This window comes from Leuresthes tenuis, unplaced genomic scaffold (assembly GCF_036924035.1).
Source record: "Leuresthes tenuis unplaced genomic scaffold, fLeuTen1.0.hap1 SCAF_9, whole genome shotgun sequence".
NCBI lineage: Eukaryota > Metazoa > Chordata > Actinopteri > Atheriniformes > Atherinopsidae > Leuresthes > Leuresthes tenuis.
In genome coordinates, this window is record NW_027325363.1 from 30,079,428 (window position 1) to 30,095,808 (window position 16,381).

The window sequence follows — 16,381 nt, forward strand, 5'->3', positions numbered from 1 at the left end:
ACCCAATTTCACAAACCTGTCTTTCAAGTGTCATCACTCAGCAGGTGGAAGCAAGCAGTCTGTTGCATCACAGTGGCCTGGTTGTGCAGGACTGAAAGTGTTCAGCTTTCTTTTCGGCAGTTAGGTCAGAAGGAATGCCGGAGCACCTGTTTGACTTCACTTACAAGACAGTTTGTTATTCACTAAGCTTACTTTATAAGGGAGTCCAGTGGCTGCAACAGTTTCCCTTTGGATTGCCAATAATGCTTCAACAGTAGAAGTCTGTGTTCTTTCTCCTGTTAAAAACTCATGCAGACCAACGAAAGCTCCACAGCACCCCGTCAAAGTTCAAATGGCTTTATTTAATGTCTGACGGCATGAATCCTCTTTTTAAATGAGAGTACATGGACGTGGGAAACGCTACCAAACACTGTTTTCAAAATCTATGTTAAGCCAAGCTCAGAAAACATTAGATGGACCACTCAGTTTATTCTGTGTGATTCAGATCTTATTGAAGGCAGCCACATCCACAGATTGAACATATTCCTCAAAGGCGGTGATGGCTTCCTCCAGCTGATCCGTGCCCACTTTATCATCCTCCACCACACACCCTATCTGGAGCTTCTTGATACCGTAGCCCACTGGCACCAGCTTGGACTGCCCCCACAGAAGTCCGTCCATGCTGACACTGCGGACACACTCCTCCAGCTTGGCCATGTCCGTCTCATCATCCCATGGCTTGACATCCAGCAGGATGGAGGACTTGGCAACAAGTGCCGGCTTCTTAGACTTCTTAGCGGCGTACTCGGCGAGGCGCTGCTCTTTGATTCTAGCAGCCTCTGTGCTCTCGACCTCATCATCAGAGCCAAAAAGGTTGATGTCATCATCACTGGTGTCGTTTGTCAAGGCAGGGGGAGTTTGTGGACGTACAAACTGACTCTTGGCTGGTGGGAAACGAGCCTTCTCCATCTGGAAAGACTTGATGTGGTTGTACCAGCGCCAGAGGTGGCAGAAGGTCTGTGAGGGGGGAGATGGGATGGCATCGAACATGGAGGCATCAGCCTGGGATGCCACAAAACCTTCTATGTAGCTTTTGTCAGCCAGGAAGTCATTGAGCTCTTTGAGGCCTGCTTGTGTGCTCATGTCACCAAACACAGTTTTTGTAGAAGGTGGGTGGAGGCGAGGGGCTTGCTGGGATTCGCCCTGCGTGGGGAACTTGTGCCTGATGATTTCCTGCATGGAGACGTCATGTGTGAGGAGGCTTTCAGCAGAGTGGCCACTGAAAGAATCAAAGCAACAGGTGATGAGTCATTGAGCTTAATAACCCTGTGCTAACCAAGGCAGAAGAGGCCTAAATTAAGACCAGCATGCACAGGCCCACACACAGATGCACAAACACAGTGAACTCTTGTTCAGCTTTAATTCTTCTGCCTTACGTCAAAACAGCCTTGTACTTCAGATATAAAACAACAGCTCTACATTATGATGATGTACACATTGGTCATTTTACTTATGTACCAGTTAAACAGATTATCTGCATCACAACTCGCCAGAAACCACACATTCACTATATGTTAAAGGTGTTTTCTTCATATAGTTATGAGGAAATTAAAACCGCTGTGCGAGTTTTAGGTTAAGGTCGAGGAAGGTGAAATCACAGGAAGGGCTCGATGTCCATCTCCAGGGAGGAGCAGGGCATGGTCAGCTCGAAGCGGTTGACGACATCTGGGTGGAGGACTCCGAGACGGCCCACGCTTTTACCACGGACGAAGATCTCTGCACAGCGACCGGGGAAAAAAGTGGAATCTGGAAGAAAGCAAAAAATGTGTTACTTTAAGAGAACAACAGACCAAAAACACAAGGTTAACATAATTGTCTGTTTCTGACCTTTCCTCATCTTTCTACAGTCCAGTTTGACACTGCGCTTCAAAGCTCCTGAGAGTGGCTTCCTTCCTGAAATGATCATCGTCTTCACTCACTCCCAACCACTCACTCCCAACCACTCACTCACTCCCAAATGAGTGTTGAAGCAAACTATCTGACCACTGCGTTACTATCCAACAGACCATCTGTGTGTCTCTGGGATTCTGTCACTTCATACTGGTGCTAAATGTCTGCTTGAAGTGCATTTACCTTCATTTGTCTCTCCAGCACTGAGGACATGCCTGTTGTTTGTATGACTCACTCAGAAAATCCGTGATGTGCAACAGTGTGGGTGATGCCGTGTGGCATTTCTTTATCTTTGATCATTGTTTGTTCACCCACATTCATTAACAATGATTACTTTGAACAAATGCAAGTCCCCCCCCTGAACTTTTTGGGAGTAAAGGTTCAGTCCAGGTGGAATCAAACTACACTGAAATGAGCAGACCCTGATCTGAGTTCAGAAACGCATTAAAACGGACAGAATGACAGACTTGTCAAGAGATAAGACACAGGAGTGTTGCTGTGGCAACAAACCCCCCCTCATCACACACAGACAAGGCATCCTACCATAATTCACTGCTTCTTCCCACGCTGCCTTTCTAATGGGTTCCAGAGCCCACTGCTCACATGTTCACTCAACACTGTGGATGGATAATAAGACGCAAGCGAGGACGCCAGTCCAGCCGAGTGTCTGTCCGGATATCCAACTGGTGGATTTTGCTTGCGTCGGTTCACACGTCACCTACTTCACCATAAGCGGGACACCATGGCAACTATATAAATAGCTCTGGTATATCTTAACTAACCAATCAGTCAATGAAAATCCTCCACACGAGCCTGGAACTTTCCACCCACTCGTCAAACTTCCGGCAGAGCAGAAAAGAAAGTTAGATCCTCACCAACGCAGGTGTCTTTGTCACCATTTAACCAAAGAGTCAGTTATCTCTGGTCTTAACGAAGCTAGAAAACCACTGAGTGAAAATAATGCCTAATCCTGCAAGCAGCTACTAACAACTAAAATTATTACAAATATTAGTTACTTTAAGAAACAATTCATTTGGGTAGGAGTGAGCCTGTTTTTCAGGATTTTGTTGTTATTTGTGTTTTTTTGAGCTCACAATATTGCAGCTGCGTTTGGCTTTTACCAGTAAACACTTAGTTTGGATACACATGCAGTATCTGTTCAAAAGATCTAGTTTATTCTCCAAAATCAACATTTTCACTGGAGCTAAACCAGAACTAGGAGTTCTTAAAATGTTTACTGATTAATTATTACACAAGAAAACTGAGTCTGTTGGGTGAATGAAGAATGAGGAGCAGCCTCTTTCACACCGGCAGGCCGGATAATGATGTTCTCTTCACCTCCAACGTCTGACTGATTTAAAAAATGTCTGCTCATCACTGTCTTTATGTCTTGGATTATGTTTCTGGAATATTTGATGTTGAGAATAAGATTTATCTTTAGAATCCGCAGTCTCAATAACTGACTTTCAAAATAACGGCAGGTTGAACACACGGTCAATGACTGACAAAAAAAACAACTAAAAAGGTCACATGATCGCAGTCTCTGGCCTGACAAATGGGCAGAGACCATGCATTGGACACAGTTGTTAAGTGAAACACAGACATCTGTCACCCAAGTGTTTCTTCCGCCGCTGCTGGTCCCTTGACTCGTCACGTCTTGCCTCTTCCACGCTGGGTGGACACGTACTCCCCATGAGTGACGTGCGGTAGCTGAAGTGCAGCGTCACCCTACTGATAGACACATCCTGAGGACATGCACCAGGTGAGCTCTCAGACTGCAGCATAAGCTCATAATGGGGTTAGGGACATGCTGACACATGTGGGGGATTTGTGCTAATGGTGCAGAGAGTGTGGAAACATTAGAGGAGGATAGTCTGGGTGTGTGTCCAGTATGTTGTGTGTTTGACTAAGAGAATGTCCATCTCTGAGCACCCATGGGTGACATGTGCCTGTCTGTCTGTCTCACTGCTCAGTATTGCAGAGGGTGATGTGTCGCCTGTGCATCCTCCCACATTATAGATGTTACCCACTCTTTCAGGCTCACCCCCCCCCTCTCTGCAGTCATCTTTCATTCGCCCACTGACTGGCAGTCTGAACGGGCCGGCAGCGGAAGCAAAGATATTCTACACTGCGACCTTGGAGACTGCAAGCCAAGGGAAGAGGGAAATAGGAGTTGGGTGGAGAGGTAAGATAGAATGAGGAGTGAACGAGTTTAGAATAATCAGGAAGCAAGTGAGGAATCCAACACTCAAATGGTGTGAGTCTCTTGGCAGATGGAAGCCAGGGTGAATACAGATCGGCTTATGAGATGCTTCTGCCACTGAAGTCAAACTGTCTGATTATCAGTCTCGCAGGAATAAAGAGACTTGTACCCTTTTCTGCTTTTAGGTACAACTTTTATGTAAATAACACTGCACCACTTCCAAAAAGTCATCAAGTCTTGGAGTTCTGCTGCAACAGATTTTTTTAAATTCATCCCTTTCATGAAGGCTGAAAGAAGCCTTCATAAAGTTACATTCTTACGCAGATTGTTTTCATCATTAGAGACACGGCGTAATTGTGTTCTTGGTCCGCAACCAAGCAAAGCGCAAAGCTGACAGACGGGTGGGATTTTTTGTTGACGACAGAACAGTGTTTGGTTTCCCTGATGGACTGAAGGAGAGCTTTGAAAACAGCTTGATGCTAACATTTGAGAAGGTACCAGTTTCTGTGGGTGTACATATGATCAATGCTGCAGACTCTGAAGATAACAGCATTAACTTGTGGAGTGATGGTAAGTTTAGCATTGGAACCAGGTCTGAGGGTCGTGTATGGATTCACTTTGGATTTAAACTGGATTATCAGATACTCAGAATCTGTATAAAAATGTTGCCATGCCATGAGAGAATTTTCAACTAAAGGAAGATGCACCCCAATTTGTATTAAAGCAAACACATTTCAGGTGAGTGAGTTTAACCTGTTAAAATGAATAGAGCCACATCCCTGGTATTAAGAAGTCAGCGAACTGGTTGTACTTTAAGCAGGTAGAAAACTATCAAAAGGATGCGCAGTCAACAGTACACTGGGTCTGAACTTTCTGTCACTTTTCCATGTAAACAGGTGCAACATCTCTGAATTCTTTCATTGATAGCCCATATCTAAACAACATCCCGCCAGCTTTCATCTCTGCTTCACTGTTCACAGATTATAGCCACAGCATGAAGTCACTCGGCAGAAGCTTCATAACTAACACTGTCCCTGCACAGTGACTGCAGCTGTGTTCACCAGGTTAGAACTAGTTAGTGTTCGCTTTTCTCTGTTCCTCTTATTGGCCGGATTCTGAAGCACAGAAAAACAGATGAGAGCAGGTGGAGGGGAAAAGACCAAGTGAGTGCACAGACTACAGGGTTTATTATTCTCTTTAAATGTTGTGCTGTGAGTTACAGCTGTGCACATGTGGGGTTTGGATTTTCTCTTGTATATCCAACTCTGCAGCTTTGAATTAGACTCAACTTGAACTGTTCACTCATTTTGCAAGCCAGTTTTGAGCTGAAGCTAAACAGCGCATGTCATTGCCATGGAAACTGTGCCCCCTCAGCCATGTACAAGATGCTCTGCTAACACAACAACAATAATAGTCACAGACCGGATTTACATAATCTCCACAAACCTGCCTTTTCACCTCTCATGAACCAGATTATTGTTCACCAGATTGTACATTTCTAAAATCTGCTACTGGGATTTTCTCCTGTTGGTTGGCTCCCATCCCCCACCCTCCCCAGGCTTCTCACCATCTGCAGCTTGGATGTGGTATCCCTGTCCGCGGGCCGCCTTCACCTCCAGCAGCTGCATGGTTCGGTCCAGCAGGCCGTGGATTACCTCGAAGCCCGGACTCTTGTTGTAGTAAATGGCACAGAAACGCCGAACATTCCTCGCCCCGACATCTGATGGAGGCAGGTTGGGGGACATTAAGAGCAGAGATGCACCGGCAACTTATCATGATACAATTATTCAAAATTATCTTCAAATATGGTCAAAATTATGCCTTTCTTGTAGATTTACCTGTTTAACATTCATGCATTTTTTAATTATTCTAGTGTTTAAATGTGATTTCAGGGAGTTCTCACCAGAACACAAGGATCGCTATGCATTTTAATCCCCATTTTCAATGTTTGCCCATAAAAACCAACAGGTTCACAGCATAACTTTTTTTCACCATTTCACACATTAAGATCCCAACCTTTGGTCTCATCCTTCAGCACCACGTCAGATATCTCAAATAGTTTGAGGGGAAGGGGCATCTTCCTGTTGGCGGCTACAGTTTTCAGCAGGCCGGGCAGCAAGGTGGTGCGCGCCACCTGGTGGAGAAAACTGTTGTCAGGTTGGAAATGTGGCAGCAGTTAGATACAGAAGGAGACAGCGCCCTCTAATGGGAAAATATCAATACAGCTTCTGAGTTTGTGGTTGGTTTTTGGCTTTTCAATGACTGCTTCTGACTGCTGGAAAAAAGGGGGGAAAAGAGTGAAATGAGCTACATTACAAACAAAGTTGATGTGAAAAATTCTTAGTCATTTAACAGAGGCCTTACACATTATTTAGAGTGTGAAACCGATTTCACATCAGTTACTGCTGTATAGTGAATTTTCAGATGATACAGCAAGCATTTACACTATAATTCAGCAATACACATGTCCCCGCACCAGAGGCTTCATAAAAAAATTAAACCCTTTCTGTCTACGTTACTATCTGCCGTCCCGCTCTAACAGACAGCAAACTGGCAGCCTGCCAACAGAAAAGCTCTTTCCACTGGGTTTTGCAATCAACTCATTTGCATTTGATGTAACAGAGTAACTTAATCATCTTGTGTTTATGCAGCATAAAGTGTTACTGTTCAACATTAGTCTTTGTTTCACACACACACAAAAGGTCTGTCAGGGATAAAATAAGCTTCATGGACAAACGTCCTGCACATGTGAGGTAAACCTAAAACATGACTCTTATGTTTTGATGAGTCCAAGGTGGTACTAGCTGGGTATGTACCCGGTACAAGTACTGACTGTACTGGCTTTTTAATCATACGGTTTCTTACCTGGAACTCTGCTGTCTTGGGGTTGGAAATATGAGCCGCCCTGGTCTCTGAGATGTCTTTTCTAAGCTTGTCTGCTATATCTTCTTGAGAACACTACAGGGAGAGCAGAATGACAATTTTCTCACATTACGAGGACGTGCACACACACAAAAAAAGCTACTTGCGCGTGTTCATGCTTTATCACCAGGGCAAAGTTGAGGGCCTCTGTGAATCCAGCAGCTGCCAAGTCTTGTCGCAGCAGCTCCGTCAGTTTATTAAGTGGAAACTGTGAACAAATGCATTGGAAAAGGAATGAAAATAACATAAATGGAATAAAACAGTACTGGTTGATGTAAAAGAACAAGCTTATATAGAAACAAAGCAAGTTACCTGGTTAGCAACAGTGTAGGTGCGCGGCGTGGTGCGGGTAATGTTGTTGAAACCGTAGGCCATGGCGGCATCCTCCACGATGTCACAGGCATGGATGATATCTGAACGGGTGGGTGGGATCTCAACTTCAATCTCATCGCTGACACCAGTTGCTCGAGAGAGGAGGCACATCCTGGTCAGCAGCTGAGCAATTCGCTCTGTTGACTCACTGTCCAGAGGAGAAAAAAGAAAAACAGCACATTTCATGACAAAGTGGGATTTAAGGGGTCTGATGGTGCATCCTGTGGTGATCTGACGCAGAGTGAACAGAAGAGAAAATTACACAAAGGTAAGTGCTGACATTTCCCATGTCTTTAGAAGGCATGAAATGCAACAATAAACAGGTAAGTGCTGCCAAGATGTAAAACTGAGCCAAGTTGAAAAAAAAAAAAAAAAAAAAAAAAAAGACACAGACAGGCTACAGAATAGATTTGTTGCATATTACACACATACAGACTAAATCCCTACAGCTACACATATGTTTAACAGTATGCAGTCAGTAACCCTCAGCAGATCAAAAAGACTCACTTAATGCCAACTTTTCGATTGATGAACTCGCTGGACAGCTTTTCCTTCCTGTAAGCCAACTCCTAAAGAACAAACCAGGTAACATCAACAGGGAGTTACTGAACGTTACGAAAGTCTAATGTCCCTTAAAAAAAACTGGGGAAAAAAAGTACAGGCTGATACAGTACTGGGTATATGCAGGTTTTGCCATCTGGATACACCACCTCAGCCTCCTCCACCCTTAAGGACAAGAGAGAGAAGAAAATATATCACTCACTGCTTCACTGTTAGAGGCACTAAATCACTGAGCTTTTAACATGGAACCAGGTATGTTACTTAACTTGAAGAAAATAAATTAATGTCTTGAACATAGGAAACATGACACAGACTCCACAAGAGATATTCAGGTTCTTACAAGAACTTATCGTGATGTCAAAGCAGGGCCAGCTCAGCAAGACAAACTAAACAGAAAGTTAATGACAAAGTGAAAAGACCAAATCTTTGGAGCTGGAAGATGAAACAGATTGTAGCAAGAAGCCCGATGAGAAACAGCTGCTGCGACATCAAATCGAAGGATGAAAGTCACGTGGTTGTGCCCTATGTGAATCCCTCCTCTTTTACTGAAAACTTATTTAACTTGTGTTTTACAATAGAGTGAGTTTTTAATATTTCACCCTAAAAAGCAGAGCAAGGATCAGAGAGAAGTGTAGAGATAGGCGTGACTTACGTGAAAGGCTGTGAACAATACTCGCAGAACATGGTTACCATCATGTCCAACACAATCTTTGCCTGGAGGGAATATGGTCAAGTTCCAGTCAGATACTCGTGATAACGTTAAAAGTGCCAGATTTATTTTCTTCTCCTCTGTCGTACCTTGGTAAGGTCCGTCGCTGTGCACTCAATGAAGACATTCTTCGTTTGTAGGGAGATCTTTGAATGGTCCCCTGCCACAGAAGTGAATATTTAGCACTGACAAACATTTTGTTGCACAGCAATTACTATGAATTACAAGTTAATCCTCAAAACGACTTCTAGATCTTATACTGATTTCATTAGTTCAAGAGGGTACATAATTAATTACCAAATGCTATTTCAAGAATGTGTTGAGAATATTTTAAGCGCAGAGTTGGTCAACAACTGATAAAGTGTGTGCAACAGAAAATAAAACCACAGTACTCACCATTGATAATAGGAGGCATAGACAGGACGATGCCATTGCTGTCGTAGATGATCGGGTACACGGGCTTGTCTTCAATAATGTGAAGATAATGCCTCAAGTGACTGTCTGTCTGTATGAACCAAGACAACAACACTGGGTCAGCACTGCTCACAAACACAAGCTGCTCTTTGGACCAGCATGCAGCCAGTCAGCTGCTCACCTTGTAGAGACTCATGAGCTGCGTTGCAGTGTACTCTTTGGTCTGGTTAAGAGGCTTGAAGCTGATGTCATTGGGAGGTTTGGCTGTGTAGGTGAAAGGTCCACAGATGGTGTCCAGGTCATGGGTCCCAATGGCCACCAGGCTCCTCTTCCTGCACAAACACAGTTAATACCAGGCTCAATGACTTTAGATGTCAGTGATGCATATATACACTGTGTAAAAGAGGAAATGATCAAGTTTTGGGGGTAGCTGTAGACATCTTTTGCACTGGGCCTCAGTACCAGGCTTTAGCGGCAAGGACACTTGCTTCTGGTCTCCTTTCAGTCTATTTCGGTTGTGACTCAGTTGAGTAAAAACTAATTGCACAACATAAAAATCTGAAAAATACACATTCTACATTATTTGATCCAAAGAAAGCTGTATTTGTTGGCAAATAAAAGTGGTTTGAAAAAGCATTACTAAAGATGTGCAAACAGAAGAGATGCGTCTCACCTGAGCTGAACAGTTCATTCAGGCTTGTATGAAGCAGGTGAGTGACAAGATGTTAGCAAAGTCTAGATATAGATTAGAGCCCTGCGCGGGACTGTTTTCTTCATCCCACTCCCGCTGAATTTCTGACCATTACCGCCTGCACCCGCAACGTGTGTTACACTCCCGCAAAACTTTGAGAATTTATGCCCACAGAATAATAGAAATGCATTGATTTTGTGTCTTCTCCCGTCCCGCAGGAGAAAACATGTCATTTTATAGGCTATTAATAAAAAGATTCATGGACAACTGAGAAACTTGTCCAAATGTCAGACTTTCCTTGCTTTGTCTTTGTGCTGTAAAGACCTTCTTTGAGCTTCCTTTCTACATCATTTATTGACATCCTGTCGTTAGGCTACATCCCGCTCCCGCGTGATTTGAGTTGGGTCCTGCGGGACCCGGCGGGACCCAATCCCAATGCAGCCCTCTAATACAGATTACAGCTGGAATAAAGATGCCTCTGGACTGATCTGATTATGTATCAACTGCTCAAAGTGTATTTGTTTATATCTGCCATTAGACTGCATCCCCGCCTCCTGACTCTTTTTGTTAATCAACATCACGTCAGATGAACAAAAACAGAACATTAATCATAAGTTTAGTAATGTTTCTTCAAAATCCTTACTTATATTCAGAGACCAGAATATCGTTGTAGATTCAGGCATCATTACCTTTCAACTCCCGAACAGTTCTCATCTGAAGCAGTCTCACAATAAAAAGTTATTTTACAGCCTGTTATACACCAACTCTAAATCTCTTCCTCACTACTGCCTGTTGTACATTGTATTAGATGCTCTTTCTTGTCTACACACAGAGGCAGTCGTTAGTGTGTTCTTATTTATCAATTCTATTGCTGGACTGCTTCCTCAACATTTATCTCAGAATGTCCTGCTGTCTAATCTCTTCCCACAGCCCGACCTGAACTATAAAACAAGCTTCTTTCATTAAAATGAAGGAAGCAGATCTCACGGAGTGGATTCAGAGATGGACACTTAAGATGCACATGTTCTGACTGATATGTCGCCTGCGATTGTTGTCTTCTGTATTTATGATGTGTTGATGCATTCTCAATACATTTATGCATTTGTCGTATGTCTGTATGTGAGGTGGAGTTGTAACTGTTCCGCTGTCTTGGGCAGGGCGTTCTTGAAAAAGTTTCACTAGTTAAATGAAAAATTATAATGCACAACACAACACACATGCCTGCCCACACACACACACACAACCTGCAGATATTCTGATGTAGCTTTTCTTGCAGCTCGATGAAACTGTCATAGCGCTCCTGAGTGAAAGTGATGTTCCTCAACACTGCCGCAACAGCGTGGGGTCGCACTGCTGCCGTCTGCACACAACAAACATCGTAACAACCACCAACTCCCATGGGAAAACACAAGTGTGTTTTTTTTATTTGAAAACTATTTGAAATGTTAAAAAAAAAAAAAACAAATGGGTCCACACACCTCCTTAGTGATAATCAGCCTCTGAGGTTCTTTACTGACTGGACTCACGCGTATGTAACGAGGCGCCTCCAACCTGAAACACAGATGTTACCTTTATATCACCACTGACTCAAGTCTGACTGCACTAGATGTATAATGAAGAACTACTTGTATTCAAGCAAGATTGCCTGCAAAAAAAAACAAAAAACACAGCAAGAGGCTGTAAAAAAATATTTTCATTACTATTTACATAATTAAGATAACATAATTATTCTATTGAGCAACATATGACTCACTTATTCTTGAAGACCTGCAGTCCACGGACCAGCCCCTCCAGACACAGCAGGTCATAGCGGTTGGCAGGTACATCAATCTTGTACAGAATGACATCAGATGCAGCTGCCGCCTTGCAGTCTCCCTGCTCTCTGCTGATTAGCTCCTTCTCTGAGGTCTGTTATGGTGGCAGAGCAAAGGGATTTCTACAACTCATTGTTCATACATTTACAGAACAGACATTCTGAGCTCATCTACACGGGTCTCACTGCACTATATTCCTGAGATGTACGCCACAAAATGCTTTACTATCATCGTCTACTACAAACCAAGAAGCACTTTGGCTGGATCTAATTCAAAGTGGTTTACTTACAATTTCATCCAGCTCCATCCCAAACTCAAAGCACAACTCGTCGAACTCCTCGTCAGCTAAAACAAGAACCAAACAGTCATTGTTATTGAACCAGGGTTGTCTATCATTCGCCACTCACTTGCTGCTGTCTTCTCATTCGTGCCCGTACAGCAGCCTGTTAGCATTCAACTCAAGCCAGGGGAAATGACGCAACCACGCTGACATCCACTATCAAGATAACAGCACATTACAGTCTTACTTCCACACACACACACACACAAACACACCAATAGAAATGAGCAGATATTAAAAGTATTATATGGTGCAAAATATCCCTAAACATTCAATATTTCATTCATGAAAGCCGTGATAAAGCATGGTGGCTGGTTGAAGTCAGCACAGAGTCAATGGTCGCTAACTCTCAGGCAGCGAGTTCAGGTAAAACTCTCACTTCCTCCTATTTTGAAACCTAAAATAACTTGGAGGACGGTAGACAGTCATGTTTCGGTATTGGTAAATATAACAATATGTCTTACTGTAAGTTCTGCCCAAAGCTTTGAAGAGAAGATCCCTTTTTATTCCGACAGTTGGCATGTTGGCTGCTAATCGTCCACAGCTCAGTGGAAAAGGACCCCAGCTGCCGATTGTAGCTGTCGAGAGCGGTGCCTCAGTGAAAATCACTCATTCTCTCTCTCTCTCTCTCTCTCTCTCTCTCTCTCTGAGTGAGTGATTATATATATATAGCCAAAAGTATTTGCTAATCTGCCTTTACGCGCATATGAATTTAAGTGACATCCCATTCCATAGGGTATAATATGACGTCGGCCCACCCTTTGCATCTGACAGCTTCAACTTTTCTGGGCAAGCTTTCCACAAGCTTTAGGTTTTGACCATTCTTCCAGGAGCGCATTTGTGAGGTCAGACACTGATGTTGGCCTGTCTCGCAGTCTCCGCTGTAATTCATCCCAAAGGTGTTCTATCGGGTTGAGGTCAGGACTCTGTGCAGGTCAGTGAAGTTCTTCCACAACAAACTCCCTCCTCCACGTCTGTATGGACCTTGCTTTGTGCACTGGTACGCAGTCATGTTGGAACAGGAAGGGGCCATCCCCAAACTGTTTCCACAAAGTTGGGAGCATGAAATTGTCCAAAATCTCTTGGTATGCTGAAGCATTCAGTTCCTTTCACTGAAACTCAGGGGCCAAGCCCAGCTCCTGAAAAACAATCCCACCACCATCAAATTTTACAATACCGCCAAACCCAGATTTATCTATCGGCTTGCCACATGGAGGAGCTGCTGTAGAGTGCTTTACACTAGAGCCCTGCGCGAGACTGTTTTCTTCATCCCGCTCCCGCTAAATTTCTGACCATTACCGCCCGTACCCGCAACTTCTGTGTTACACTCCCGCCCGCTCCTGCAATTTGTATGTCCACTCCCGCCCGCACCCGCAAAACTTTGAGAATTTATGCCCACAGAATAATAGAAATGCATTGATTTTGTGTCTTCTCCCGTCCCCAGGATAAACCACGTAATTTTATAGGCTATTAATAAAGAGATTCATGGACAATTATGAAACTTCTTCAAATGTCAGACTTTCCTTGCTTTGTCTTTGTGCTGTAAAGACCTTCTTTGAGCTTCCTTTCTACATCAGTTATTGACATCCTGTCGCTAGGATACATCCCTACAGTGTTGCCAGGTGGTAAATGTAGTATTATTGTAGCAGACACAAAATGATCGTACACCCATCATAACCAAAATAACAAGTCTATTGATGCGCTATAGCCACTCTAGGGTTGAATAGCGTCTAACAAGCACTCACGGCTTTGCATCAGAAGTTGTGTTAGGCTAAATGTCCCGTAAACAATGACAAGTGGGAACTAATGAGCCAAATCATGCCAAATAATGAGCCTGGAGGCCACCTACTGTTAGGAACTTCTGAGGCAAACGCATGCACGTCACTCGTAGCTCACATAGAAAAGCACGATTGGCTTGAAACTTGTCACATGGAAATGGAAATGCCTTCAGGGTTCACAAAAAAATCCAACACGCTGATTACAACCAATTACAAACACACATTCACAGAACGGTCAAATTATCATATATGTGGCCTTTTTTGGGATTATTGATATACATCGTACACAGGGCAAAATTATCATACAAATACGATAATTATCGTACACGTGACCTGGCAACACTGCATCCCGATCCCGCAGTGGGTTTTTTTAGGCACCCGCCCGCAGCAAAGTTCATACAGCCCACTCCCGCGAGATTTGAGTCTCGCGGGACCCGGCGGGACCCATCCAACGCTTTGCATTGCACTTGGTGATGTAAGGCTTGGATGCAGCTGCTTGACCATGGATACCCATTCCACGAAGCTCTCTGCACTGTTCTTGAGTTAATCTGAAGGCCACATGAAGTTTGGAGATCAGTAGCGATTGACTCTGTAGAAAGTTGGCGAACTCTGCACACTATGCACACAGTGCACGTGAGTCCCTGCCCTGCAGTCAAAATGGGCAAAGTTCCAGATTTTCCTGCACCAAATAAAGTTCTTCAGCTGAAAAACATTCTAAGACACAGCTCTTTACAGAGTAACCCAGGGGAAGGACAGGCTGACTGTCTTAATTCATTTGGGTGACTGGCCTGGAGCAAGAACCCCAGGGTTCTACAGTCGTGGTGAGATGCTCCAGCAGAGGATGTTTCAAGTCTATCTGAGGTGCAGGGTGACACTGTAGAGGAAGCTGTGGGTACACGGAGGGTGTGAGTTCTGTGTAGCTGAAGGCAGGTGAGCCTCATCCAGAATCTAATGGAAAACACATTCAGGTCTGAGTAACTTCCTGGTTTCAAACATTATGATATAACATGCCAATTATATCAGGTCACTGTGGGGATAGTTTTTACCTAAGTGGAGTAGACGTTCCAATTCTACTATGTGAGCTCGCAGGCTACTGCGAAGACCACACAAAACAATGAAGTGTAAGTATTTACAGGCTCGACAGAATCCATTCTCTTATTCCATCAACCTCATGAAGCAATATCTCCCTTATTAAAAAACCTGAAGGTTATGTGACTGTCGCTCGCATAGCCTCTCATTCCTTATGACCTACAGTAACCGATTCAGTCACCTCGAGACCTCCTTCCATCCGGCCCCAGCACGCGCCACCTCCACCAGTCCAATCACAACGCAGTTAACCTCCTCCCTCTTTCGCGACCTGCCATCCACACTCTCACACACAACAGCACGGCGCGCGTGTCACTTCCGGACTCAGCATCAGCGGACAGCTGAGCAGCGGCAGACTGGGCTCAGAGAGCGGGCCGCGTCTTGGACTCACTGACGGTAAGTTCAGAGTTTTTCACGGACGTGCGGGATGCTTCAGGTGGCCGACAGAGACAGAAGTAACCCCTTTTTCTCTGTCATAACGACGAGCTTTTGTGGCTCCTGTGTATCTCCATGTTGTTAAGATGTTGTTTCTTGTTACAGAGTGACCCATGAAGCCGTATTAACCGGAGAAGGCTGATAAATGTGTGCAGTTTAAGGGACTTTTGTGTCCTGAATGACAATTTTACTGTTGACCGCCAAACACAAACTGTGCTGTTGGAAGAACATAATTTGTTCCCTAAAATTCCTGACAGATTGAGCTCAAATCTTTTATTTTTTAATTGTAAACCGGAAGTGTGAGTGCCATTGACATGTGTTTAACACTTGTTGGTCGTTTGGATGCTGCAGCTGGAGCATCTGTGGCTCGCTGGAGTAATGTGATCTACATCACACAACATGCTGTGTGTCTGTTATAGGTCACCTGAAGCCCTCAGGGTTTCTGCACTGACTCATGAGGACCTACTTGAAACAGTGTGTCATATTTTGACAGGGAAGTCAGCTCTCATCGGCATCAGCATTTCTTTTGATGTGCACATAAATACAGTTATGAAATACAAGCCAGATATAATGACATATGTTTTAACCAAAGGCCACACAACACTCCTGTGGTTAACGTTGAACTCCAGGCAGCTTGTCACTTTGACGGTCTATTTAAACAGCTGTAGTAATCCGGCCGGTGGTAACAGTCATTAAAGGATCGAGGTCCTTTAGAATGTTCCTGTATTAACAGACAGAGACACTGTTGTCTTTCAAGAATGGTCTGATGTGATTAGAAAGTACACAGACACACAGTACACTGTCCTCATCCAGCCAACCCTCACAGAAGTGTAACTAAGGAAGGTAACATATAACCTTTTTATGGTGTTTGAAAGTACACCGGAAGTTAACATTTTAATGTTTCAAGAGAGAAAATGGTAAAAGTGTCTCTTTACAACATTGATATAATGTGTTGTTAGGGCTTTTCTAGCTGCTGTATTAACAATTTTGGATTCAGTTGAGAAGCTTTATGTGAGCTTACAGCAGAGAAAGCTTGGTGACAGGCATGACTGCCTTCAGTTTGTGTCACCAAGTGCACACAAAAGCAGAGTAAAGCTGCAGTCTTAAACACATTATCCAAACAATTG

General features: G+C 43.8%; 2 protein-coding genes across 2 annotated transcripts in view; one reads left to right on the forward strand and one right to left on the reverse strand.

The window, feature by feature from the left end:
- Positions 1-320: 320 nt before the first annotated feature.
- farsb (phenylalanyl-tRNA synthetase subunit beta) lies at positions 321-12,524 on the reverse strand. The gene is made up of 18 exons (XM_072392999.1): positions 12,420-12,524; positions 11,905-11,960; positions 11,555-11,709; positions 11,280-11,352; positions 11,046-11,161; positions 9,292-9,442; positions 9,093-9,201; positions 8,786-8,856; positions 8,640-8,701; positions 8,101-8,152; positions 7,934-7,995; positions 7,367-7,574; positions 7,182-7,262; positions 6,998-7,090; positions 6,149-6,266; positions 5,700-5,852; positions 1,638-1,785; positions 321-1,258 (listed from the first exon to the last, which is right to left on the reverse strand). The coding sequence occupies exons 1-18, from the start codon at positions 12,475-12,477 to the stop codon at positions 481-483; spliced, it is 2,544 nt and encodes an 847-aa protein (XP_072249100.1). The 5' UTR covers positions 12,478-12,524; the 3' UTR covers positions 321-480.
- Positions 12,525-15,154: 2,630 nt separating this feature from the next.
- acsl3a (acyl-CoA synthetase long chain family member 3a) overlaps positions 15,155-16,381 on the forward strand; it is a 37,725-nt gene continuing 36,498 nt past the window's right edge. The window contains exon 1 of the mRNA XM_072393000.1: positions 15,155-15,215. The gene's annotated coding sequence lies outside the window, so the exon portion shown is untranslated. The remainder of the gene's footprint in view (positions 15,216-16,381) is intronic.

Coding starts and splice junctions, on each gene's coding strand:
- farsb (XM_072392999.1), bottom strand. CDS start 12,477: ATGCCAACTGTCGGAATAAAAAGGGATCTTCTCTTCAAAGCTTTGGGC. Junction 11,353..11,554: donor CTGCAGGTCTTCAAGAATAA/GTGAGTCATATG, acceptor TCTGTGTTTCAG/GTTGGAGGCGCCTCGTTACA. Junction 7,996..8,100: donor GCAAAACCTGCATATACCCA/GTACTGTATCAG, acceptor TTTGTTCTTTAG/GAGTTGGCTTACAGGAAGGA.